At 40.9% G+C, this 26,513-nt stretch overlaps 2 protein-coding genes across 3 annotated transcripts in view; one reads left to right on the forward strand and one right to left on the reverse strand.

Annotated features, from left to right (window-relative positions):
• Positions 1 to 4,421, forward strand: part of HDAC7 (histone deacetylase 7) — a 50,035-nt gene extending 45,614 nt beyond the window's left edge. For both annotated transcript variants that reach the window (XM_044679390.1, XM_044679391.1), the window contains 5 exons: positions 298 to 416; positions 930 to 1,063; positions 1,230 to 1,314; positions 2,901 to 3,039; positions 3,274 to 4,421. In XM_044679390.1, coding sequence (XP_044535325.1) covers positions 298 to 416; positions 930 to 1,063; positions 1,230 to 1,314; positions 2,901 to 3,039; positions 3,274 to 3,322 — 526 coding nt within the window. In that variant the 3' untranslated portion in view covers positions 3,323 to 4,421. The remainder of the gene's footprint in view (positions 1 to 297; positions 417 to 929; positions 1,064 to 1,229; positions 1,315 to 2,900; positions 3,040 to 3,273) is intronic.
• A 1,658-nt stretch (positions 4,422 to 6,079) lies between these two features.
• Positions 6,080 to 13,440, reverse strand: SLC48A1 (solute carrier family 48 member 1). The gene is made up of 3 exons (XM_044677255.1): positions 13,126 to 13,440; positions 8,132 to 8,299; positions 6,080 to 7,442 (listed from the first exon to the last, which is right to left on the reverse strand). The coding sequence occupies exons 1-3, from the start codon at positions 13,259 to 13,261 to the stop codon at positions 7,306 to 7,308; spliced, it is 441 nt and encodes a 146-aa protein (XP_044533190.1). The 5' UTR covers positions 13,262 to 13,440; the 3' UTR covers positions 6,080 to 7,305.
• Positions 13,441 to 26,513: the final 13,073 nt, after the last annotated feature.

The following is a 26,513-nucleotide window of genomic DNA, read 5'->3' on the forward strand; positions in this document are numbered from 1 at the left end:
ACATTTTTGTAAAAGACCCTAGGAACTTCTCAATTTAAAAATATATAGGATAGGTTAAGGCTGAGGAAAGGGAGAGACATGTTTGGAAGGCCTGACGATTCAGTGGGAGAATCTAAGTGAGTCCAGGGATGATGGGTGACAGTACTGATTTTCTCAGGAACCATGATCCTGGTCACTAGGGCCAAATTTAGCCATGCTCTGAGACTCTGACTTGCCCATTGCCCCAGTAGTGTCCCTTTTTGCACTCCAAGACTACCTTACCACAAATGGTCCCTGAGAATATGATGTGCCCCACAGAACAGTCGTGATGCCCATCGCCAGGGAATTTTCTCCTGACCTGGTTCTGGTGTCAGCTGGATTTGATGCTGCAGATGGACACCCCCCACCTCTGGGAGGCTACCATGTCTCTGCCAAGTGTAAGAAGATTCCTGAGGCAAATGGCTTCTAGACTGAGAAGAGATTTCGTTCATCCTGAGACTGAAACATGAAAAGGGGAAAATGTGGGGAGGGATATGACCTTGGTCAGCTTGTGTCTTACTCAAAGTTAGGGGAAATTTTAGGGCCAAGTCCCCTAATAGCCTATTGACCTGTTGGCCAACTTCTTAATGAGTTATCTTGTCCATCCTGTAGGTCTGTGGGCATTAGCCACTGCCCAGATCCCTTGGTTTCAAGGCTGTCTAATAGTTAAGACAGAAGCCAGCAGTAGAGCCATTTCCTAAGAATGTGGGTCCCAGGTTGAATTAGCAGCCCTTCCCATGGAAGGATGAGACTTGGAGGCATTCACAAGGTTGGGGGAGCTTCCTTGGCCCTGGGGGAAAGTCTTAGATGGGATGCATCCTAGAAAACAATGAGGTCCCTCGGCAGTGGAGGGAATAATGAAACGGGCAGAAGCCTCCATGATTCCATGCACCCGTCCATTCCTATCCCAGGCTTTGGGTACATGACACAGCAGCTGATGAGTTTAGCAGGAGGAGCCGTGGTTTTGGCCTTGGAGGGCGGCCATGACCTCACAGCCATTTGCGATGCCTCCGAAGCCTGTGTGACCGCTCTGCTAGGTAACAAGGTGAGATACTTCTCTCTACACTCAGCTGGGCAGGAGGGAGTATAGGTTCTTAGGGGCACAGAATTGAGGATGACTGGAATCCATCTCCAGTCCAGGCCAAGGCCAAGGAATGGAGGAGGGGGAGGTATCTGGGCCCTTAGGTGACTGGTATGTGCATTTCCTGTAGGTGGATCCCCTCTCTGAAGAGAGCTGGAAACAGAAACCCAACCTAAATGCCATTCGATCTCTGGAAGCTGTGATCCGGGTGCACAGTGAGTAAAGGGGTGATAGGACAGCCCGATAATCTGATCCAAGGGTGGGAGGGGGTTGAGTCATAAAATTAACTTTACTCAGGGATAGATCCATTCCATGGGGGCACTGCTAAGGCTGTAGGTACCAGACAATAATACAGTATAGGATTCCCCTAAGGGTACTAAAAATAATGGTGTGATCCCCTCTTATTCCCCCAAATTAGGACTAAGTGAAAGTTTTCCAAGCCTCTAGTGGCAAGTACTTCTATGCCAATTAGCCAGCACTATTAACAAGGGCCTTTGGAACCCTGCCTGACTTGGGAATTGATGTGTGAACATTCCTGGGACTTCAAAAGTATGTGGAATGTGTGCATAATAGACCAATCCATTAACTTCCCAAATATATTCCCAAAATGTATACTATAGGGGGCAGCTGGGTGGGTCAGTGGATTGAGAGCCAGGCCAAGAGATGGGAGGTCCTAGGTTCAAATATGACCTCAGACACTTCCCAGCTGTGTGACCTTGGGCAAGTCACTTGACCCCCATTGCCTATAAAAAAAAGAATCAAAATGTAAACTATAGTCAGTGATGGTGAACCTTTTAGAGATGGAGTGCTGGGCCCTGCCCCCCCCCCCCACTGAGTGCTGTGCCTTCCCCCACATGCTGGGTATGCCCCATCCCCGATTACCCCACACATGGGAGGGAGAAAGCACTCCCATTGGGTTGTGGGGTGAAGGGGTGAGTGAAGTAAGTAATGTAGAGACCAGGAGGGGAATGGCCCAAGGGCTCTGTTCCTCTCCAGCTCTGCCACCTGTGAGCTACCCACATCACACCATCTCCCCACCCCCGTGTGCTCCCATTGGACTGATGGGCAGAAGGCAGGTGTTGTGGGAAAAAATGCCATCAGACATGGCAGAGAGGGGTTGGGGAGCGGCTCCACCAGAGTCCCTCTGCGGGTGGGGAGGGAGGGTAGTCGAGTGCCCACAGAGAGCACTCTTCGTGCCATCTTTGGCACCCATGCCATAGGTTCATCATCACTGCTATAGGTATTAAAGTCTACAAGCTGACCTATTGCTGCTTTTAAAAAGAATTTTAAAAGAATCCTAGAAAGGTGTGGGGGAGGGTAATAGGACAGCCTTCTCAGTTGCAAGACAAGTAAGGGGCTTTAGGAAAGCATATTCTGGACCTAATAAGTCCTAGGCTGAACAGTAGAGCAAGGACACAAGCTTAGAGCTGGAAAGACTGTGGGAGCCTCTCTGAATCCATTAAGCTGAATATTGGGTCACCATGCACAGCAGCCTGGATTGTTCCTCTCCACATCAGTATTCACTGTCCCACTGGCCCCTAAAACTGGGCCCATACTTTCTCCATATTTTCCTGTTTGCTTTAATTGCACATTTTATCTGGGAGCTGGAAAGCAGGGCAAAATGGGTGCAGATATGGGGCTTAAGGGGAGGGAAGAGTGGCCTAAGGATCAGCTTCTATCAGTGTCTGATTCACTGGCCTTGTTCTGCTGAACTCAGACACCCAGCCTTAGGAGTATTTCCTTGCTCATGATGCTGGGTGTGTTATATCAATCCTGAATCTTACTTAGTGTCTTATTTCAGGTAAGTATTGGGGCTCAATGCAATGGTTGGCCTCCTGTCCGGATTCTTGGGTCCCCTCAGTAGCAATGGCAGACACAGAAGAAGTGGAGACAGTGTCAGCACTGGCCTCCCTGTCAGTGGGCATCCTGGCAGAAAAGAGGTAACTTTCCTACTCTACACCACCAACAGCCTCGTTAGTCTGGATTTTGCAATCTATCTTTATCTCCAGTCCTCTAGTCCTCACTATACCTAACCCCCATCAGTCCTTTTTTCTCCTTCCATTCTCACTGCCTAACCCAGAGATGACAGGGTCTCCCTCTCACCTCAGCCTTCCCTCTCTGAGTTCTCTGACTTGACTGTGGCCAATTTTTGCTTCATCTTCTTCCCAAACCAGGCCCTCAGAGCAGCTGATGGAGGAAGAAGAGGAGCCTATGAATATCTAAGGCTTCAGGATAAAGCAATCTACCATCCACTCCTGCCCTTCAGACCTAGATCTTCTAACCAATGGCCACCATGTTTAGTCCCTGAGGCTTCAGATCCCCAAGGGTCCTGGTCTGATGCCTGCCACTCCTGCTCCTCCCTTGACAAGTCACCCAGAAAATTTGGGAGGATCCTCAAGCCCGAGGGTGGGGAACAGGGGCAAGTCTCCAGAAAGGAACTAAGAGAGATAAGGGAGTGGTGCTCAGCCACTAACCCACCCTGGGCCTCTCCTCCCAGGGCAGATTCCTCTAGCTTTCTGGAGCATGGCTTACTAGGACCTCTGGCTTGCAGGAGAAGACAGCTTTTTGTGGGAGTCTGACAAGGTTCTTGGCTCTCAAGCCTCAATCTACTCCTAACCACTATCTCCAACCAGGGGCCCCAGCCCTTTGCCACACAGCCTTCAAGGTCTGTATGGAAATGTGAACTCTCAATCCTTCCTGCAGTTAGAGCTCCAGAGAAGACAGGTTCAATGGGAGGCCCCCAGAGGTCTCCTTCCCCCTTGTGCATGATTAGATATCCTGTCATCTCTCCACTCCAAACTTCCTGGGCTTTCAGGGATGCCCTTGCCAGGCACTAGTATGCAGCACAATCTAAGAAGAATTGCTAGTTAGACAATTCTCCACCCCACCCCCATCTTCAGTGCCTGGACTGTGTATTACCTTGACTCAACCATCTCAGTATCCTGGGGAGTGAGCAAGCTGTCCCTCTCCCCCAAGCAGATGGTGCCAACTCCCTTATCTTCTCTCTGGGAAACATAACTTAGAGGGAGCCTTATCTTTTCCCATCTTAAGGCTTCCATTCAGGCTTGATTCCTGTCCCCACATAGAACTGCCTTAGCTGAAGGAAAGGTGAGGTGAGCTAAAGAAAAGATGTGGGCCAGTGAGAAGGGCTGCTCCTGGGGACATCAGCACAGGGGCTTCCTAGCTCCAGCTTGGGGCCAGAAAGTATTTGTGTGTGTGCGCATGTATGTCTCCCCCACAAAACTCCTGTGTATGTGCATGTTTTTGTTTAAGAAAAAGAAAAATCTGAATAAATGTTTATTTGCTTTAATACTGCACAAGACAAAGGCCTCCTGGTGGTGAATTGGTTTAAGTGGGTTCACACACTAATGTGCACTGAAGTGAGTGGGTACATTCCCTCATGGATGACATATAAAAGGGAGAAGAGATGTCAGGGAAAAGGAAAGCAAATCTGGAGATGCTGACCATGCTATCCCATCCTGATGGGATCTACATTATTGCCCTTGTTCATTCTTGCCTTTCTTGGATTACACAGTAGTATGTCTCCAGTCTTTTACTGAACCAGCTAGAAGATAGCTTCACCTAATCCCCTTGTTTTACAGATGAGAAAACTGAGACCCAGAAGTGACATAGTAAGTGGCAAAGCCAGAATTTGAATGTAAAACCTCTATTCCAAATCTAGTGCTTGGTCCACAGTGCCTAAGAAAGGTGGACTCTTCATCACATAAAGGCCAAGACATTAGCATTTCTTTTACACTTGTACATGCTTGACCAGACATTATTCCACATACAGGACACAGTGTTAGAAGGAAGTGCTGATTATTTACATGCTTATTGAGCCTGAAGTTCCAAAGAAAAACAGAAGGCAGTGGTTCTTGGAAGCTCAGTGCATTAAGTAGAGAAATTAAATGACCATTTGGGTCTGAGATCTGGGTAGAAGGAGGGACAGTAAGTTACAAGATTGGTTCTGGTACATATGGTTCCTAACTGTGCACATAACCCCCCTTGCTGGGGGAGAGAAGGTGAGGCAGAACTTCTTCCCCCACCCCCAAGAGCTGAAAAGCCTTAGTTCCTTCTTCCTTTCTTTCCCCTTCATTTTCTGGCCCCTTGGGAATGAAGAACAAGTAATGGGCACCATGACAGACCCAATCACCAGTGATGTAAAGGGGCAGAAGTGGTGATAAGAGTTTCTGAAACAATGATGGGGCTTAGAATACAGGCTTCCATGGTCCTAATAATAGTAATGCATTCAAATATAATAATATAGAAATAGGTAATAAAGCACATTGATAACATATGCCACAATGTCTATTATCATCACTGAATATAGACAGCTCTATGGAACAGTGGACAAAGTGCTAGGGCTAGAGTCAGGAAGATCTGAGTTGTGGTATAGCCTCAAATACTCATAGCTGTCTGACCCAGTTTTCTCATCTGTAAAATAGGGATAATAATAACATCTGCCTCTCAGGATTGTTATGAGGATCAAATAAGAGAATATTTGTAAGGTGCTTGGCATATAAAAGATGCTTAATAAACGCTTGCCCCTTCCCCCCTCTACTAATAGCTAGCATCTATCTAGCACTGTAAGGTTTGAAAAGAACTTTATAAATATTATTTTATTCTTACAACTGAACTGGAAGGATGTGGTATTATTATTATTCCTATTTTATAAATGAGGAAGCCAAGGCTTAAGAAGTTAAAAGGTCACACAGCTAGGACATGTGTGAGGTAGAATTTTAACTTGTGTCTTCCTGACTTTGGACCCAGTGCTCTATCCACCTAGCTACTTTATGCCCAAGGCCTTGAATATCTTGCCTGATTTTCCCCTGATTAACAACAGATAAGAATCAATGAGGGCATATGGAGGGTATCTAGAAATGACAGCACTCAGCTTCTGATGACCCCATTTCTCTGCCTGCATTCTTCAAGTCTCCTTCAAAGCTCTCTAGCACACAAGTGACACCCAGAGGCCATTAGTGATAAAACAGCTTGTTTGTTGTATTTTTGCTAAAGTGACAGTGACTCGGCAATATGGCTGAGGGTGGGATGGGCACAAGAATTAGTTTGAAGAGTAGGGAAGAAAGAGATAAAAAGTGAAACATGCACAATGCCAACACAATGTAGAAATATAACAGCAGACCCGTAGAGCTTGTTAAGGACCCCTGGGCCAGAATATGGTATTAGAAAGCAGATCTTTTTTTGTCCAGAAGTAGGGGAAAAAGATAAAAAATTTTAGGAGAGGGAAAGAAAGCAGGAGACCTGTGGTAGGCTAAGGAGATTTCCAACTAACAGGTCTAACAATGTCCAAAGACCTGTCTCTCCTGCAAAACTCTGTGTAGCTTCCCCAGCCCCAACCTCAACCCCAGGAAAGTGGCCTACCTAGGACTGGATGGGGAATAAATGAGGGTGTAAAGTGGTATGTGAACATGTGGGTTGATCAGAAGAAACACCCCTCCTGGTCTGAGCTATTTTGCCATCTTCCAAAATCTCTTCTAAAGGTATCTGCCCCTGGCATTTGCCAATTCATCTATAACCACTTCAAGATTCCATAAGTGTTGCTCCGAGATGCAGGATTACTGCCTAATCCCAGAGTCCCTAAAAAAAGGGGAAATCCTATAGGAGGGTAAAAGGAGAGAAAGAGCCCTTTTCTCTAATCCCCAATACACAAGGAAGCAGGCTCTTCTAGGAAAGAGTCTCTTCTCAGAGACTCCCTTAGCTTCACTGGCAAATCTTCAAACCTGATCCTGCCCTGTTAGAAAGGGACAGAGAAGGGCTCTTTCAAACTGGGTGACAGAAGCAACCAAATTACCTCTTCTTCCACCCAGCTCCTGGGCCTGCCAATATAAATGTTTTCTTGAGCCAGTTTCCCCCCTTACACAAATCCATAGCCTTCTCCTAACTTCCTTGCTTCCTTCTCCATTTAAAAAGGACTTACCTTAGGATAAGAAAATAGATCCATATGAAAAAGTACAAAGCATCCCCTCCCTAGACAGGCCCTTCCCCCACTCAAGGACCTTGCTTACAGGGTAAGGGAAAGTGTCCTGGGAGCCTTCACCCTAGGCCACCCCCCCAGCATATCCTCTGCTGTGGTTCCTGAACCTCCCAACAGGAGGTGGGGCAGGGGAGGACAGGACCTCTCTGCTTCTCAAAGATTGAGTCCAATCACTAAGAACCACCCCACTGGGGAGGCTAAATAGTCAAGGTCAGAAGTCACTGAGGATGCTTATGTCAGCAAAGTCAGCTCGGTAGCGGTGGGCATATAAGCTGAGCAAGAAGGCCCATTTGAAGGAGATGAAGCTCCACACACAGGAGAGGTAGTAGCTGGTGGGATCTGTGAATCCTGCAGGAAGCAAGGAAAGGATAGTTATAAGAGACTCAAAGATGATTTCAGGTCCTGCCCTATAATGCTACCTTGTTGCCCAAGACTCAAGGAAAGGGGAGTCACTGTATACAAGGAAAAAGACACCCCCTCCCTTGATCCCTTTGCATGATGCCCATTATGCCTTGTACCCAACCCAACTGGAAGATCCAAATCTGATGAATATTCTCTGGTTCAAGCAAAGAGGGTGGGGAACAAAGTACAACAGAGAAGCTAGGGTAGTAATGATAATCAGGGCTTCTAGAAGATAGGTCTGAGACTGGCCAGTTTTTAAGTCTGAGGTTACCATGCTTGAGTCAACCTACCTTATGTTTATGACAAACCTTTTTTCCTAGCAGTGGATTGCATCAATAAGGGAACAAACCCATGTATTATAGGCCTTAAAGCACTATATAAATGTGCATTATTATACTGTAGAACAACTACACCCCAACAATCTCAGGAGGGTGGAATGTGCTCTGGGCTCAGGCTAGACTTGTCAATTCTCTGGTAATTCCCTTTTTAACTGGTCAATGGATATTACAGATATTACTACTGCTTGAAATGTGGCTTATCTTGAGTTGGGTCTTATAGCATTCATCTTGTTTGACCTCTCTCTATGCCCATTTCACTCTAGCCAAATACCCTCCTCCCAGCCTCCAAGCCCTCACCGTGATGCCTAGTGATGGCCAGGACAAGGAAGGTGCAGAATGCGGTGATGGAGACAGTGGAGAAGAAGATGCCCACTAGGAGGAAGCATCGAAGGCCCTTGAGCCAGGTGCGCCAGTAATCCTGTATGTACATCACATGCGTCGTCAGAGTCCAGAGCGCCAGAACACCTGGAGAAGGGGCACAGTGTCAGCCTGGCCCTCCTTACAGGAAGCTGAAGACCACAGATCCATGGGCAGCCCTGTATGGGCAAGGAGGTATTCTTGAAAGGGGGCTACAGCCAAGATAACTCCTACTACCTGAAGTAGCAGAAGACTTTAGCTTCCCTATCTCTAAAAGAGGAAAACTCCAGGTATGGTCTGCCTCTGTCCCCTTAGAACCTCACCCCTTCCTCCCGTTTTTCAAAGTCCTTCCCTGTTCCTTTCCCTTCAGTCACCATCACTGCTTTGTTTCCCAAGCAGCAGAGAGCCAAGATTTAGGAAACTACTCTTAACACTAGTCCCCCCCCTTCTCTAAAGACCTCACAACACTTGTGGGACCATCTCTAAGAGCCCCCTCTTCAGCCATGTCACATCAACTACAACTCCTTTCCTTGGAAGCTCTCACTAAATTTTTCTGTTTTTTTCCTCACTAAATTTCCTACCTTCATCATGTCCAACAAGCCCTGGCCTTGACCACATGTCATACAGGGTTCCTCTTCAATACTTTGAAGCACGAGCTCTTAAGAGACTCCCAGGGTTAGAATTTGAGGAAGAAATATGGGTCCATGCATGCCCATATACCTTGCTACCACTCTTCTCTGAACCTGCCCTTCAGGGCCTGGGGAGGCATTTTCCCTAGGATGACAGTGTCCACCAGGCCAACACAACTGGATCATTCTGTGCCAGGCAGTGCCAGTTGCTTGGCAACAATCCTCTGAATGTGATTAAGGCCCCAGGGTTCCTGAGCCAACAAAGACATAGGGAGAGAAAAATTTATACAATAACTACAACATTGTAAAGAAAACAGCTGTGAAAGACTTAAGAGCTCTGATCAATTCAATGACCAATCATAACTTCGAGGACTGATGAGAAAGGTGTGAAGGACTACAAGTGCAGAATGTGACATGCAATTTAATAGATACCTAATGGATGCATTTGTTACAAGGGAAGGCTTTTTATTTCCCTTTGTGATGGGAGGTAGTGGAAAGAATGGAAAAGGAATGATAGTGAATTTTAAAAAAGAGAAAAATCGATGCGTCATTAAAAAAAAAACAGAAGGAAGTTCAGAAGGGAACAAACAAGCAGAGAAGTGTTGGAATTGCCATATTAAACTTGAACTATACCAAACAACAAACCACACAAAATTTGTTTTTTTGAAATTTACATAGCAGAAGCTTCACAACACAACCCACATTTTTGTTTTTCTTTATATAGTAAGATATTTGTGTTTACTCATAATGAAAAATAATTTTAAAATACCTAGGAAAAGAGGGCAGTAGGGTCATCCCACTCCCTCTAAAGGGTAAGGCCATTCAGGCTATTAGGTTCCCAAAGTTTCTTTTCTTTCTTTTTTTAAATCTTTACCTTCTGTCTTAGTATCAAGTCTAAGACAAAGGAGCACCGAGGGCTAGGCAACAGGGGTTAAGTGATTTGTCCAGGGTCATACAGCTAGAAAGCGTCTGAATTCAAGACCTCTCAACTCCAGGCCTGGCTCTCTATCCACTGAGCCTACCCCACTGCCTAGCATAGAGTTTCAGTACCTTTAGAGAAGGAAACTTCATGGCCGAGGTAGCATTCTAGGCCAGTAGGTCTCAAAGGCTACAGTAGAAAGTACCCATCCACGCCAGCAGGAAGCACAAGAGGCAGGGGAGGGGAACTATAAGAGGGTAATGACTGAAACCTGCCCTTTTTCTACCATATCACCAACAGTTTCTTGAAAGGGAGTGAGACTACCTGTGTCAAGGATATTTTCCTTCCCTGTTTGTAAGTCCGAGGGCAATGAAGGAGGGGGTTCACAAAGACATGCTGCCAAAGGAGGAATCCAGGCAACTTCTCCAAGTTTTTCAGTAGAGGCTAGGGGAGGCCCTGAGAGCTGCTCTCCCATGACTCAGCATCTTTTGGAACTAGCAACTGCTAAGTAAGGAACTAATAGAGATGCTGACCATGGAGCTCACATAAAAAAGGGGGAAAGAGGAAGAAAAAGACTCCTAATACTCATTTTTAAAGGGGTAATGTGGAAGCACCAAAGAGGCAAAGAGTCAATAGAAAAAGAGACTCAAGTCCCTTGCACCCATCGGTACTTCTCCCTACCAAACTGTTCCGCTTCATTTGGGTAAAAACTTCCAAAGGTGCCCATACTGCCTCATGTGAAAAATGCCTATGTACAGCAAAGCTGTGTGCACAAGGGAAAAACAGAGTAACCTGTCAAATCACCCCCAAGCCACAAGGACAAGTTGATCAAAGGAAAGCCTTGGTTAGCTGACGCAATGACTTGTCACTGTCATGTCACTTATGAGTTATGACTCAATACAGATCTGACACATAAAGAAAATGTATCTATAGATATCAAAATAGGACACAGCAACAAACTTGGCACAACATAACCTCCCAGAGCCACTGTCCATCACTGACCCTTGTGGAGATGTGGCCCACAGTCACATGGAACTGCCAAGTCCAGCCCCCAATACATTGGAGCAAAAGGATCACTTACATGTTTTTATTTTTTTTTTATTGTTAAGAGTTAGAGTGAGGACTCAATTTTTTTTCCTTTCTAAACAAAGCCATATAGAGCCACTTAGTGTTTTATACCTGTAAATCTGAAGTAGACCCCAGCAAATGGGCCCTGGCCCTTCTTTCTCCATTGTCCCCATTTTTTTTTTCAGTGCCACCAGGCTCAGGAGCTAACTCCTTCTGCTACTAATGCCTGTCTGGCATGCATTCCTCACTACTCCCTGGTATCATGCCCAGGCAGCTTTACACCCCAACACCACTGGACATGTGCCCCTGGAGAGGAGAGAGAAAAAAAGAAAACTGGAAGTGCTCTCCTGTGACTCAGCATCTTTTGGACAAGTGATCAGAGGCCATGTGATCTCAACTCAAGGGGCCAGTGATATAATTTCTTTTGTGCCAAAGAAGGTACAGAGGTTACCCTCATCCCTAAGGTTCTAATCTCTAGGAAGCAAAGAGGGATAATAGGCTACAAAGCCTATTCAAGAGGCCATTTCTTCTCCCAGGGTATAGTTGTGGGTCACTAGACAGACTGACCATCACCTATAATATTAAGGCAGATTGTATAGTCCCAGAGACTCATATCCTGGGAGAGTCAGAGCACAGCTTGCACAAGTATTATTAGAATTTTATCACATAGAATTTATTACATAGGAAAGGACCTCAGACATCATCTAGTCCAATTCCTTCACTTTACAACTAAAAGACATAAGACCTAGAGAAGTAAAGACTTGCTTAAGATCACTAGGCTAAATGGATTTTAAATCCTGGTCCAGTAACCCCCTCCCCATTTTTTTTAAACTCTTCCCTTCTGTCTTAGAATCAGTACTGTGTATTGGTTCTAAAGCAGAACAGTAAGGGCTAGGCCACGGGGGTTAGGTAACTTGCCCAGGATCACACAGCTAAGGAGTAGGCCCATTTTAAGGGATGAGAATGGATCTACTTAGAGACTGATCTCCCTACCTTTGATCCCATCCCCCTACAGCTGATTCTCCTTTACATTTCTTTGGCATCAAGTTGCAAATGCCAAGATGGGGAGAATGTTTCAAAAAGAGGGAGGCAGTCCTGACAGAGGGAACTGACAGAGGGGGAAAGAGAGGGGTTGGAGAATGCAGGCTGGAAACTTCGGCTCCTCTTGTTGAAAAAGAAATGTGGCATGTCTGGAGGAGGCACACACCTGGCCTTGGTTCACTCCCGAAGCATGTGGCACAGGAAAGGGCTCACTGCTCTGCAGGTCAAGACCTGGGTTCAAGTTCAAGCCCTGAAAATCATCTAACCTCTGTTACTTCATTTGTAAAAAAGAGAAAATTTACTCAAAAGTTTAAAATATCAAAATGAGAATCCACAGAGATCATGGAAGCTCTCACCCTGAGGGCCCTCTCCCACAGCAGAATGCATGCCTTCCACCACCTTTCGGCACAGACAGTGCACAAGAAATGCCAGGGATCTGCAGGTTTGCTCGTTTTCCATTAGACCGACATTCAGGCCCCTTGGGGCAGGGGTCCTGGGCGATCCTCGTCAAATACCTTTATAACAATATCACGATCCTAGAACATTTACGTGGTTTTTGCTTTGTTCAAAGTGGCTTCCCCTAATCTAATCCTCTAGCCCAGCGGTAAGGCAAGTGGGCGCTCCTACCCTTCTCGTACGTCAGAGGCGACAGACCCGAAGGTAAAGAGGTGGGCGCTAAGTCGGGGCAGATAGGGTCTTGGGATTCCCCTCCCCCAGCGCCGCCTTCTTTGCACTGGAACTCGTCTCAATATCGAGGGTGAGGCGCTGGGTTCCCCAGGGGTCCAAAGGCAGGTGCCGGGATCCCTGCCAGACCGGGGGCGATCCTGGTCTGGCTTGCCCGCGGGACCTGGGCGAGGGTGGGTTGGGAGGGGGACACATTATTTCTAATTCCAGAAAGAGCGCCACCCCAGGAGAGCCCCGCGGGAAAAGGGACAGGCGTAGGGGCGGACTGTGTTAACCCTCGCCGCCAATCAGGTCGGTCCCACGGGCCAAGGTTGAGCTAAACCAACCTGAAGCGGGAGTGAGGGTTAGGGGCAACGTAGGACCGGGCGCGGCCCCTCCAAGTGCAGGAGGAGACCGAGGCAGGACTCGAGCAGCGCGCGCGGAGGCGGCTATGCAGATATATGCAAATGAGCCCTCCCATGATGCGCCAGGGAGAATGAGTGCCAAGAAGGGGAGTAGGGAGACGACCCCCATCCTCCCTCGGTAGAGGCTGTGGGAAGCCAAGAGCCTCTGGGTTCCCTATCCTTCGACCGCCCGCCCGCCCCGCCAGGTACCTGCGAGGCCCCCCATCGCTGCGGTCCCAGGCTGAGGGAAAAGGAAGGTCCAGACGAGGAAGGCGGAGAGACCCGTCACACAACCGACCGCCGAGTAGGCGGTGCGGAGACCGAGCTGCCACCGGGACGGAGCCATGCTGCGGGGAACCGGCGGGGTCTCCGCGCCACGGGAAGGAGCTAGCCAAAAGGCCCAGCCTCAGGTGCCAAGTGGAGCGGAGGGCCGGGCTAGATGGTCACACTGGCCCCGAAGCTCCGCCTCCTCCCGCACGGCCGCCCCGCCCTCGCCTTGCCCCCACCCCTCCACCCGCCAGGCACTCCCTGATGCCGCCCGAGACCACAGCGCCCTCACTGGCGGGAGGCCGCGCGCCTGCCTTGGCCCGGAGCCTCGGTGTCCTCCCGCCCGGGTCCCTACGTGGACACAGTCTCAGGAACCGCAAGATTGTGCAAAGTAACGAGGACTAAAGAAAATAACCGATTCTTTTAATCTGCGCGGTAAACCTTAAAAGTTATTTACTGTCATGTGGAGAAAAACAAAAAAACCTGTTACTATTTCACAGGTTTTCCTTTGGTTTTACATATATTCTTCAATTCTTCATCAAGAACCCCAATATTACCTAAAATTTTTACTTTTCAATTTACAAGCTTTTGTTTTCTCTTCACTTCCTGTGGATGGGATTGGGGAGGAAGAAAACAAAATCCTTAAAACAAACTTTCGGCATCAGGTAAAGTAATTTCTCCCATTGGCCCTACGCAGAGATCTATAAAAATATTATGTTTGGGGGCAGCTAGCTAGGCCTAGAGACAGGAGGTCCTGGGTTCAAATCCGACCTCACACACTTCCCAGCTGTGTGACCCTGGGCAAGTCACTTGACCCCCATGGCCCACCCTTACCACTCTTCTACCTAGGAGCCAATACACAGAAGTTAAGGGTTTAAAAAACATATATATTATCTTTACCTTGGAGGAACAGTCTACTTTGCTAAATTTAGCCTTTTTGTTTGTTTTTAATTTAGTTTAACTTTTCAACTGATGGGGATGTATTTTCTCTCCCTCTCATCTTTCCCACACTGAAAAGAAGAAAAACAAAACTTTCCTAATATCTACAGTTAAACTCCCACATTAGTCTTGTCCAAAATTGTCATCACTTTGGATACAAGCATTTCTTCCAGGAATAGTCCCATTTCCCCACATTTAGTCCACAGGGTTTTCTTCTTGTTTGTTTTTCATTTAATTTAGTTTTTCAACTAATAAGCATTTATTTTCTCCCCCTCTCATCTCTCCCACACTGAAAAGAACAAAATCCTTGTAACAAATATGCACAGTTGGGCAAAACAAATTCCCTAAATTGTTCGTATCCAAAAATGCATGTCTCATTCTCAGTGGCCTTTAGGTTTTCTTTTTTTCTTAATTCAATTTTGTTTTACTTTCTGTTACAAATTCTCACACCCATTGAAAAAGCAAGAAAAATAAAACCTATTACAAATATATAGACACATACAAAATAAATTTTCATATTACCCATGTTCCTATACACACACATAAGAAAGAAATAGGAGAAAATATGTTTCAATCTACCCTTTAAGTCCATTAGTTCTCTTTCTAGAGGTAGATAATCATGTTTCATCCTGAATCTTTTGAAACTAAAATGGGTCATGTATTAATCCGTCTTCCAAAATTGATTATAGCTTTAATTTATATAATATAGCTTGATTATAGCTTTAATTTCTTCATCTGAAAACTATTCATATCTTTTGCCCATTTATCAATTGGGGAATGGCTCTTATTCCCATAAATTTGACAAAGTTCTCTACATATTTCCAATATGGGACCTCTATGTGAAAGACTGTAAAATTTCCCCCCAATTTTCTGCTTTCCTTCTAATTGTGGCAACATTTGTTTTATTTATCAAAAGCTTTTTAATTTAATGTACTAAAAATTATCAATTTTACATCTCACAATGCTCTACCTCTCATTTACTCATAAATTCATCTTTTACCCATATATCTGATAGGTAATATATTCCCTGTTCTTTTAATTTGTTTATGATATCACCTTTTGTTTCTAGATCATGCAATTTTATCTTATCTTAGTGAATGGGGTAAGATATTGGTCTAAATCTAGATTCTGCCAAACAACTTTTCAGTTGTCTTAGTAATTTTTAGCAAATAGTGATTTTTTTTATCCCAATATGCTAAATCTATTTTTTTGGTCAAATACAAGATTACTATGATCTGTTTGTTGTATGTCTGTTTTGTTCCCCTGATCTGCATTTCTCTTATAGTACCAAATAGTTTTGAATAATTATTGCTTTATAATTGTGTTGAAAGTCTGATACTGCTAGGCCTCTACATTTTTTTCATTCTTTTGCTAGTCTCCATCTTTTGTTTTTCAAATGAATTTTGTCATTATTTTTCTAGCTTCATGAGATAATTTGTTGGTAATTTGATTGGGTAGCATTGACAAAGTAAATTAACTTAGGTAGGATTGTCATTTCAATTACACTGACTCCTGCCCATCCATGAACAATTCATATTTCTCCAGTTATTTAGGTCTGACTTTATGTAAAAAGTGTTTTATAATTATGTTCATGTAGTTCTGGGATTTGTTTTGGCAAGTATAGCTCCCAGGTATTTTATTCTATTTATGGTTATTTTAAAAGTAATATCTCTTCTTGCAGAACTTTGTTAGTAATATATAAAAATGCTGATGATTTATGTAGGTTTATTTTATATCCAGCTACTTTAGTAAAATTATTGATAGTTCCAATTAGTTTTAGTCAAATCTCTAGGTTTTTCCATATATAACATTGTATCATCTGCAAAAAGATAGTTTTATTATCTCTTTGCCCATTCTGCTTTCTTCAATTTTTTCCTTCTCTCTTTGCTATTGCCAGCATTTCTAATACTATGTTAATAATTATTGCTGATAATAAGCATCCTTGTTTCACTCCTGATCTTATTGGAAGGCTTTTAGCTTATCTCTGTTGCAGATAATACTTGCTGAAGTTTTAGGTAGATGCTTCATATCATTTTAAGAAAAGCTCCATTTATACCTATGCTTTCCAGTGTTTTTAATAGGAATGAGTGTTATATTTTATCAAAGGATTTTTATCTATTGATATAATCACATGATTTTTATTACTTTTGTTATTGATGTAATCAATTATGCTGATAGTTTACCTCATATTAAAGCATCCATGTATTCCTGGTATAAATCCTGTTTGGTCACAATATATGCTCTTTGTAATATAATGTTATAGTCTAGAGAATTTTTAATATGGCTATAGATAGGCTATGTTTCTTCTGAAAATTGCCTATTCATATCCTTTGACCTTTTACTAATTGGTGAATGGATCTTAGTCTTATAAATTTGACTTTGTTCTAAAAATTGATACTAAGTATTGATTACAAGACAGAAGAGCAGCAAGGGCTAGGCAATTGGGATTAAATGACTTGCCAGGATCACCCAGCTAGGAAATACCTGAGACCACACTTGAACTCAGTACCTCCCATCTCTAGGGACTATTCACTAGTTGCCCCTCCCAAGAGTTTTTGTCAAAGAATGAGTTCTTGCCCCAGTAGCAACTATCTTTGAGTTTATCAAATATTCGATTACTGTGCTCATTTGCTTCTGCATATCATGAACCTAAACTGTTTCACTGATACAGTCTCTCTATTTTTTACCCAGACCCCTTTCCTTCCCACTTTTAAAAACTGATATTCTTGACCTTGAAAATGAATTTTCTTCTTTTTTAGCTTTATAAATTAATCATTTGGTAATTTAATTGGTATGGTACAGAATAAGTAAATTATTTTAGGCAGTATTGTCATTATTATTTATTGGCTCAAACTACCCATGAGCAATGAATATTTCTCCAGTTATTTAGAGATCTGTCTTTATTTGTATGAACTGCTTTGTAATTGTGCTTATATTGTTCCTGTCTATTTCCCAAGTATTCTATAGCTTACTCAGAAAGCTCATCCTTTTCAGAGCTATTTCTTCTCTAAACTCCGCAGGGAGTTTATCTTGCTTTGTAAAGAATGTATGGCTGAGTCTTTGGCCAATTAGTTTATGGTGATAGCTCTCTAATTACATTAAGCTTGACTGAGGAGCTTTTTTATTCCTTGAAAAGGAATAATGAAGAGTAGATACTTATTTGAACTTCATTTAAGACTTTACTATCAACAAAATTCTTCTGAAAGAAAAAAAGGCCAGGAATATCAAAGGAATTCATGAAAAAAAAATGAGGGAATGAGGCCTAGCCATTCCATATCTCAAACTATATCCTAAAACTATAATCAACAAAACAATCTGGTCCTGGCTAAGAAAGAGAATAGTGGATCAATGGAATAGATTAGGAAGTCAACACACAGTAGTTAATGACCATAGTAACCTAATGTTCCATAAACCCAAAGATCCAAGCATTTGGGGGAAGAACTCACTATTTGAAAAAAATCTGCTGGGAAAACTGGAAAACAGTATGGCAGAAACTAGGCATAGACCAACATCTCACACATCATAAAACAAGATAAAGTCAAAATGGATACTTGATCTAGAAATAAAAGGTGGTGACACCATAAATTAAGAGAACATGGGAAGCTTTACCTACCAGACCTATTGATAAGGGAAGAATTTATAACCACATAGAGAACACTATGAAAAATGAAATGTAAAATTTTGATTACATTAAATTAAAAAGATTCTTTTCTTTTCTTCTTTTTTTTTTTGAACCATGCAATCAAGACTAGAAGGGAAACAACAAAATGAGAAAAAAAAATTTATAGCAAGTATCTTTGAGAAAGGCTTAATCTCTCATATATATGGAGAACTGAGCCAAATTCATAAGAATACAATTGATAAATTGTAGCCCCAATTGATAATCAAATGATATGAACAGGCAGTTCTCAAAGAAATTGTATAGTCATACAAAAATAGTTCAAATCACTATTGATTAAAGAAATGCAAATTAAAACAACTGTGATACTGCCTCAAACCTATCAGATTAGCTAACATGACCAAAAAAAGAAAATTATAAATATTGAAGGAAATATGGAAAAATTGGGGCACTAATACATTGTTGTTGGACCTGTGAACTGAAACCATGCCTAAAGGGCCATAAAACTGTGTATACCCTTTGACTCAGCAATACCACTGCTGGGTCTGTATCCCAAAGAGATCAGAGATAAGAGGAAAGGACCTATTTATGAGGATGTCCATCAGTAGGGGAATGGCTGAATAAGTTGTGGTATATGGTTGTAATGGAAAATTATTGCACTATAAGAAATGATGAATAGGATTAAGTTCAGAAAAACCTGGAAAGATTTATATGAACTGGTGCCAAGTATGATGAGAAGAACCAGGAGAATACTATATATAGTAACTGAAATGTACAATAATCAACTGTGAAGGACTAAATTATTTTCAGTGAAGCAAGTTTCCACGATGAAAAATGCTATCCACAGCCAAAGAAGGAACTGTTGGAGTCTGCAGATCAGCGTGTGCCATCTTCCACTTTATCAGTTTTTTGTTGTATGTGTGATATGTGTCATCTACCAGGCCATGAGCAATGTGGAAATATGTATTGCATAAAAGCACTAATATAATCTATATCAGACTATTTACCACTGGAAGGAAGGGGATGAAATGAGAAAATCTAAATTGAAAAATGTCAGAAAACAATTGTCAAAAATGGTTTCTACATGTAATTGAAAAAAAATTTTTTAGTTAAAAAAATTTACTACCTCATTGACTCTGTTACCCAATTTGTGGAGAATAAGTGGGTGATTCAAACTGGCATATTGTTAGTTCAAGTTTTATATTGGGGTAAAATAAAATAATCTCAAATAATAGTTAACAAAAGGAGGCTTTTTAGTGGTGTCCTATAAAGGATATTCAGCAAAGATACAGTAGCAATTAACTCCTGCCTCACCTTCAGACACTTTCTACCAAAACCCTACTGGTCAGCAGGTCAGGTTGTGTGATTTGCTCAACTTAAGGACAATTATTAACTCCAAAAGGCCTTACCTCCATCAATAGAACCAGAGACTACCAAGAAGGTGCTTCAAAGGAGGTGTAGGCCCAAGCCAGGAACAGTTTTGTCACCTTTGAAGGAAAAACTAGTCTAAGTCATATTGGGGATGGTGAGGAGAAGAGAGAAAAACCATAGAAAATATGGGTCTTATCATACTCTGCCCTCTTATATTTTGTAATCTCATCAACTGGGCTAGGGGAAGTGATATATCAGTTGATCCTAACCAATTCTAACCAATTGCCCATTACAAAGACTAGACTGATTACTTTAAAGTTGCCAATAACTCTAGATAGAGTGGTCTCGGTTGAATAATAATGTGAGAAGTCAGATTGCAAGAAGAAAGGAAGTTAGCCAATAAGTAGACAGAATTTTCTAACAGTTTTAAATACAAGAAAAACTTAACAGTGAAGAGAACAGAAGGCAATAAGTGGTATAGATTTTAAAAGCTATGAGCTCGTAGGAAGAAAGACTGATCTTGATCAATAGTGCATAGAGTTTGGATTAGGGGTAGTGGTGCACCCTAGGGAAAACATTACCATTGGCACTGTCCCTAATGGAAAAAAATTATGTTTTCTATTGAGCCACTATCCTTTTGGTCACCCAGGTTTACAACCTAAGAGCCATCCCTTTTCTCCAAAATCTTCCCCTCAGGAGATAGGCTAAAGGTAATAAACATTCCACGGTATGCCAGCATACCTGAGCACACCTGGCCCATACTAAATAAATGCTGGATATAATTAATTCCAGGGCAGTGAGGTGGTTCAGTGGATAGAGTGCCAGGCCTGGAGTCAGCAAGATTCATCTAGTTGAGTTCAAATCTGACCTCAGTCATGTACTAGATGATATTGGGCAAAATCATATAACCCTGTGCCTCAGTTTCCCCATCTATAAAATGAGGTAGAGAAGGAAATGGCAAACCACCCCAGTATTTTTGCCAAGAAAATTCTTGAGTCAGATGCAACTGAAAAACAACTGAACAATAATATAATTGTCTCCAGTGATCTGAGACTAGCTAGAAGATAAAGGATGTGTAGCACTAGGCAGATTCTTCCTAGAGAGGGCAGCATGAGCAAAAACAAAGTTTATTAGATGGATTTTGTTAGAAAAAGATCATAAAATAAAAAATAAGGCAAAAAAAGACTATTTTAGAAAATTAGATTTTTTATAGACCTATGGCAGGCATGGAATATTTTGGAGCCAGAAGATAATTAGTAAATGGTGAGTCAAGATGGATTAGAGTGAAAGAATCATAGGCACCAAATTATTTGGGAAGTATAAGGAAAATTTGTCCAAAAGTTTGAGACATTCTTTCAAGTTAAGGGTCTCCTGAGGGATGAGAGTAAATCAATTAATGATATTGTATTGCCAAGGAGGACTGGGCAAAAGGAAGGAAGCTAATGGAGGAGGAGAGAAGATAATTGTGAGAAATAAGCAAATAGAAACAGGGCCATCATACATAAGGATCCCTATGGACTTTATGTTGCCTTAGAAAATCACATCCTCTCCAGTATTTATTATTTTCTTATTTTTTATAATATTAGCCAATCTGATAGGTATATTAAGAGTTGTTTTAATTTGCATTTCTTTCATCGTCAATAGTTATTTGGAGCATTTTTTAATATGACTATACAAAGCTTTAATTTCTTCCTCTGAAAACTGCCTGTTCATATCCTTTCATCATTTATCAATTGGGGGATACTTTGTATTCTTATAAATTTGGCTCAGTACTCCAAATATTTGAGAGATTAAGCCTTTGTCAGACATATGCGATAAAATTTTTCCCAATTTTTTGTTTCCCTTCTAATCTTGACTGCATTGTTTTGTTTTTTGGGGGAACTTTGCACAGAAACTTTTTAATTTAATGTAATCAAAATTATCCATTTCACTTTTCAGAATGTTCTCTATAACTTGTCTATTTATAAAGTCTTCTCTTATCCATAAGTCTGCCAGGTAAACTTTTCCATGTTCCCCTAATTTGTTTATGGCAGTGATGGGCAAACTTTATAAAGAGGGGGCCAAAGGAAAGGAAATGCTCATCTGTCAGTCTGTTTCTAAGACAACTCTTTGGAAGTTTAATTGTATTGTATCCTACTCATTGTATTCGTCAGATTAGGAATAATGTCCAGGGGCCCGATTGAACATTTCAGGGGGCCACATCTGGCCCATGGGGCATAGTTTGCCCATCAATGGTTTATGGTATCTCCTTTTATTTCTAGATCAGCTATCCATTTTGACTTTATCTTGTTTTATGGCATCAGATGTTGGTCCGTGCCTAGTTTCTGCCATACTGTTTTCCAGTCATTAATACTGTATGTTTATTTCCTAATATATTCCACTGATTCACTACTCTATTTCTTAGCCAGTGCCAGATTGTTTTGATGATTACAGCTTTATAATATAATTTGAGATCTGGTATAGCTGGACCTTATTCCTTCATTTTTTAAAATTAATTTTCTTGATATTCTTGACCTTTCGTTCTTCCAGATTAATTTTGTTTTTTTATTTTTCTGGTTCTAGGAATTTTTGAATAGTTTGATTCGTATGGCACTGAATAGGCAAATTGATTTATGTAGGAATATTATATTGGCTTGGTTTATCCATGAAGCAATTAATATTTTTCCAGTTGTTTAGGTGTGACTTTATTTGTGTGAAAAAGTGTTTTGTAATTGTGTTCATATAATTGCTGGGTTTGTTTTAATAAGTATATTCCTAAAAATTTTATATTATCTACAGTTATTTAAAATGCAGTTTCCTTTTCTGTCTCTTGCTATTGAACTTTGTTGGTGGTAAATGCAGAAGATTTGTGTGGGTTTATTTTGTGTCTTGCAACTTTGCTAAAGTTGTTCATTGTTTCTATTAGTTTTTTGGTTGATTCTCTCAGGTTCTCTATGTATAACATTATATCATCTTCAAAGAGTGATAATTTTTTTTCCTTACTGTCTATTCTAATTCCTTCAATTTCTTTTTCTGCTCTTATTGTAATAGCTAGCATTTCTAGCATATTAAATAGTAGGGATGATTTAATGAGCATCTTTGCTTCACCCTTGATCTTATTGGGAAGGGTTCTAGTTTATTCCCATTACAGATAATACTTGCTAATGATTTTAGATAGATGCCCTTTATTACTTTAAGGAAAACTGTTTTTATTCCAGTGTTTTTTAACATTTTTATATGGAATAGGTTTTGTATTTTGTCAAAAGGCTTTTTTGCAATAGAAAGCATATAGTTTCTGTTGGTTTTGTTATTGATGTGGTCATTTATGCTGATAGTTGTCCTAATATTTAACTATCCCTGCATTCCTGGTATGGAACCCACCTGGTCATGTTGTATGATCCTTGTGATATAATGCTATAATCTCCTTGCTAGTATTTTATTTAAAATTTTTGCATCAGTATTCATTAGATTGGTCTATAGCAGTGATGGGCAAACTATGGCTCTTGGGCCAGATGTGGCCCCTTGAAATGTTCTATCCAGCCACTCTACATTATTCCTAATCTGACTAATACAATGAGTAGGATACAATACAATGAAACTTCCAAAGAGTTGCCTTAGAAACAGACTGACAGATGAGCATTTCCTTTCCTTTGGCCTCTTCTTCAAAAAGTTTGCCCATCAATACTATTGTGCTCAAAGGAATAAAGAACTGGAGGAATTCCATGTGAACTGGAATGACCTCCAGGAAGTGATGCAGAGTGAAAGGAGCAGAACCAGGAGAATGTTGTACACAGAGGCTGATACACTATGATACAATCAAACATAACGGATTTCTTTACTAGCAGCAAGGCAAGAATCAAGAGCAAGGCTGAGGACTTATGAGAAAGAAAACTAGCCACATTCAGAGGAAGAACTGTGGGAGAAGAAACACAGAGGAAAAACAACTGCTTAAACACATGGGCTGATGTGTTATTGGGGATGAAGACACTAAATGATAACTCTAGTCCAACTATCAATAATATGGAATTAGGTCTTGAACAATGATACATGTAAAACTCATTGGAATTGTGCTTCGGCTAAGGGGGGTTTCTGCCAGGATGATTTTTACTTCCCTCAACAATTTTGGGAGGGAATAGTAAGTCTTTACCATAGTAGTTTAGGTCAGTGAGGGACAAACTACAGCCTGGGCCAGATGCAGCCCCCTGAAATGATCTATCCAGCCACTCCACATTATTCCTAATCTGACGAATACAATGAGTAGGATACAATACAATTAAACTTCCAAAGAGTTGCCTTAGAAACAGACTGATAGATGAGCATTTCCTTTCCTTTGGCCCCCTCTTTATAAAGTTTGCCCATCACTGGCTTAGGTCTTTGGGTTTATTGACTACTAGGCTACAAGGTTCACTACTAAATCATAGTTTCTGATTTGTAGTATATTTTGAGATGTAATTCTCTTATATTCCTTTCCTTTATACTTTTTTTCCCCTAAGTATCCTTGACTTTTTATCCTTCCAATATATTTTTTCCAAGCTCTATGAAGTAATCTTTTGGTAATTTTAACTGGTATGACATTGAACTAGTGAATTAATTTAGGTAGTATTTTAATTTTTAGGATATTGGTTTGGCCTACCCATGAGCAATTAACATTTTTCTATTTTCTTAGGTCTGGCTTTATTTCTGAAAGATATTTTGTAGTCATATTAAAATGGTTCCTCTGTGTGTGTGTGTGTGTGTGTACATGTGTGTGTGTGTGTGTGGTGAAATAGGTTGACTCCCAAGTATTTTATACATTCTGTAATTATTTTTAATATAATCTCACTTATTTATTTCTTCCTGCAGATTGCTTTTTTTTTTTTTGGTAGGGGATGTAGAAAAAAGTCAAAAGGAAATTTGAAGCTCCCCAAAATGATTTAGTTATTACCTTAATAAACTATAGAATAGAAGATTTGCCTAATTCTAGTTTTCTTGGTTAACTTGATGATATATATAAATCTCCCCTCTTAAATCAGCCCATTGCGAAACCCCTAAAGGTAATTCGATCTATTACCTAACTTATTTTATGTATTTAGTCTGTTTAACAAGGTTTTTCTCCTTCAGGGATGTATAAATCTATGATTCCTCTTAACTAAGTATATTGAGCTTTTATGACATTGAAGGAAACATGGGATTACAATTTTTGTGATATACATGACTACAATATACTCATTTCCCAGTGCAAATTTAAGTCCTCTGATTTATAACCCTAGAGATTATTCAAATTGATCCCTATGATTATAAGACAGTAGGAAAAGTTTGTCACCAATCTGGCCCCTATCTTTCCTTAAATGGATTATATCAAGTTTTAGACAAGATGGATAATAAAGAAGACATATCCATTGATTTAATGAGTTCCTCTAATGAGGGGAAAACAGAAATGGGTTGGAAAAAAGGAAACAGAGGAGTTTTGCTTCTAAAATTGTGCTTTGGATAATATGAGAATGTTGGACTTGGGAAGGTCTAAAAGGAGGATATTGTGGGAAATTTGCTTTTATTATGTTGTTTGGAAAAAATTATTATATTGTTTAAATCCAACCTTATGAGATTAAAATTTATCTACACTCAGAATGTTGCCAGGTCCCAATAACTCTCTTGGAAAGTTGGAGATGACCACAAGGTATTTTGGGGTTCTCCAGGTCCTAGATTCATCAAAAGCATTCTTGTTTTGAGTTACCACACCCAGGACTTGTGATAGATCCACCTAAGCTTGTGTTTTGGCTTTTTTTTGTGTTTTGGCTTTGCCTAGATTTTATTAAATATTTACAGTTACTCGATACTGTCTCAATCTACCTTGCTTTCAAGTTGTTACTGTGCTCAACTGTGTATTTGTAGTTCCTGTTCAGGTTCCCTTGTCTAAATCATATATAACATAAACCTTCTAGAGACCAAAAGGAAGCCACACCTCTTTTCTGGCTCTTTCTCCTCTATTTTCTACAATAATTTCAGATTTGAAGATTTGTTTTTATGAACAATACCTGTCATTTGGTGCATATTTTAAGTATTGATATTAATTGTCTAGATTCCTTTGAGCATAATGTAGATTCCTTATCTCTTGTAGTCAAGGCTATTTTTAATTTGCTTTGTCTTGAGATCATAATCACTACTCCTGCTTTTTAAGAGTTCAGCTAACACCCAGTAGATTTCATTTAAGTTCTTTGTTTTAACTGTATGAATCTTTAAGGTTCAAGATTTTTTTTAGATCATGTACTTTGAATTCTCCTTTCTCCTCTATTTGGTTCTCCTCTTCCATTTTATGGGTAAATTCAAGAGAATATTAATATCAGAGGAAGCATCACAGGATTATAAGATTATTTTCACTTAAGGAATGATTTATAGAATCTTAAGATTATACATAGCTGGAAGGGACCTTCATTTAACAGATGAAGAAACTGAGGCTCAGAGGAGTTAAGTAATTTGTTCACATTCACTTAAGGTGGCAGAGTCAAAAGATTCAAAATAGTCTGCTTTCCTTTATACTGGACTATTTCTACAATAAGAGTTAGCATTGAAATAGCATGTTAAAGTTTTCAAAGTCCTTTGCAAATATGATCATCACAACAATTCTGTATAGATTGTTTATTATCCCCATTTTGCAGATTAGGGAAATGAGGTAAGCCTGGGTTAAATGACTTACCCAGAGTCATGAAACTAGTAAGTATCTAAAGGTACATTTGAACTCAGATCTTTCTGATTTCAGGTCCAGTGCTCTATCTTTCCATTATGCTACCTGCCTTAGAAGTATTAGCTTGGAAAAAGAAGTCAGCAGGGCACTAGAAGGCATATATTGGCATCCAAGAAACATAAAGAACAATGACAAAAGCTTCCAGCACTTCCTGGGTACTACTTCTATGTAAGTACACTGACAAAAATTGCATAAAATGAGAAGTTTTAGAGGGTTACAATGTGAATGATTGGAGGGTATATATGATCAAAGAGATCACAGTGCAATTGAAGCATTAAAATAATGATTCCAGGAGTTTCCTGACTGTTTGTACAAATTACTTATTTCCTTATCAGTGAAGCAAGGAAATGGAGTAGATTACCTCTAAAGTGTATTGATCTAAATCAAATTATCCCTAAGTAAATATTGCCATCAGCTTTTATCTAGCCCTATGATTATAGAATGTAACACCTCTATCCCCTTTTTGAAATCTTAAATTGATCACAAGGGGACACAAAGGATTAAAAAAAAATTTTTTTAAATAAATGATCAGAAAGCTGCTGGAAGCCAAGATGGTAGAGTAAGAGATGCTCAGTTCACCCCAGCCCTCCAAACGCACAAAAATAGAAGATAAAGGGCCTCGAAACAAAGGAAAACAGGAGGGACAAGTATCACGGGTGAGAGTGGAGAGTAGGTATATACCAGCATCTTACACAATATACC

This window comes from Gracilinanus agilis, chromosome 5 (assembly GCF_016433145.1).
Source record: "Gracilinanus agilis isolate LMUSP501 chromosome 5, AgileGrace, whole genome shotgun sequence".
Lineage (NCBI taxonomy): Eukaryota > Metazoa > Chordata > Mammalia > Didelphimorphia > Didelphidae > Gracilinanus > Gracilinanus agilis.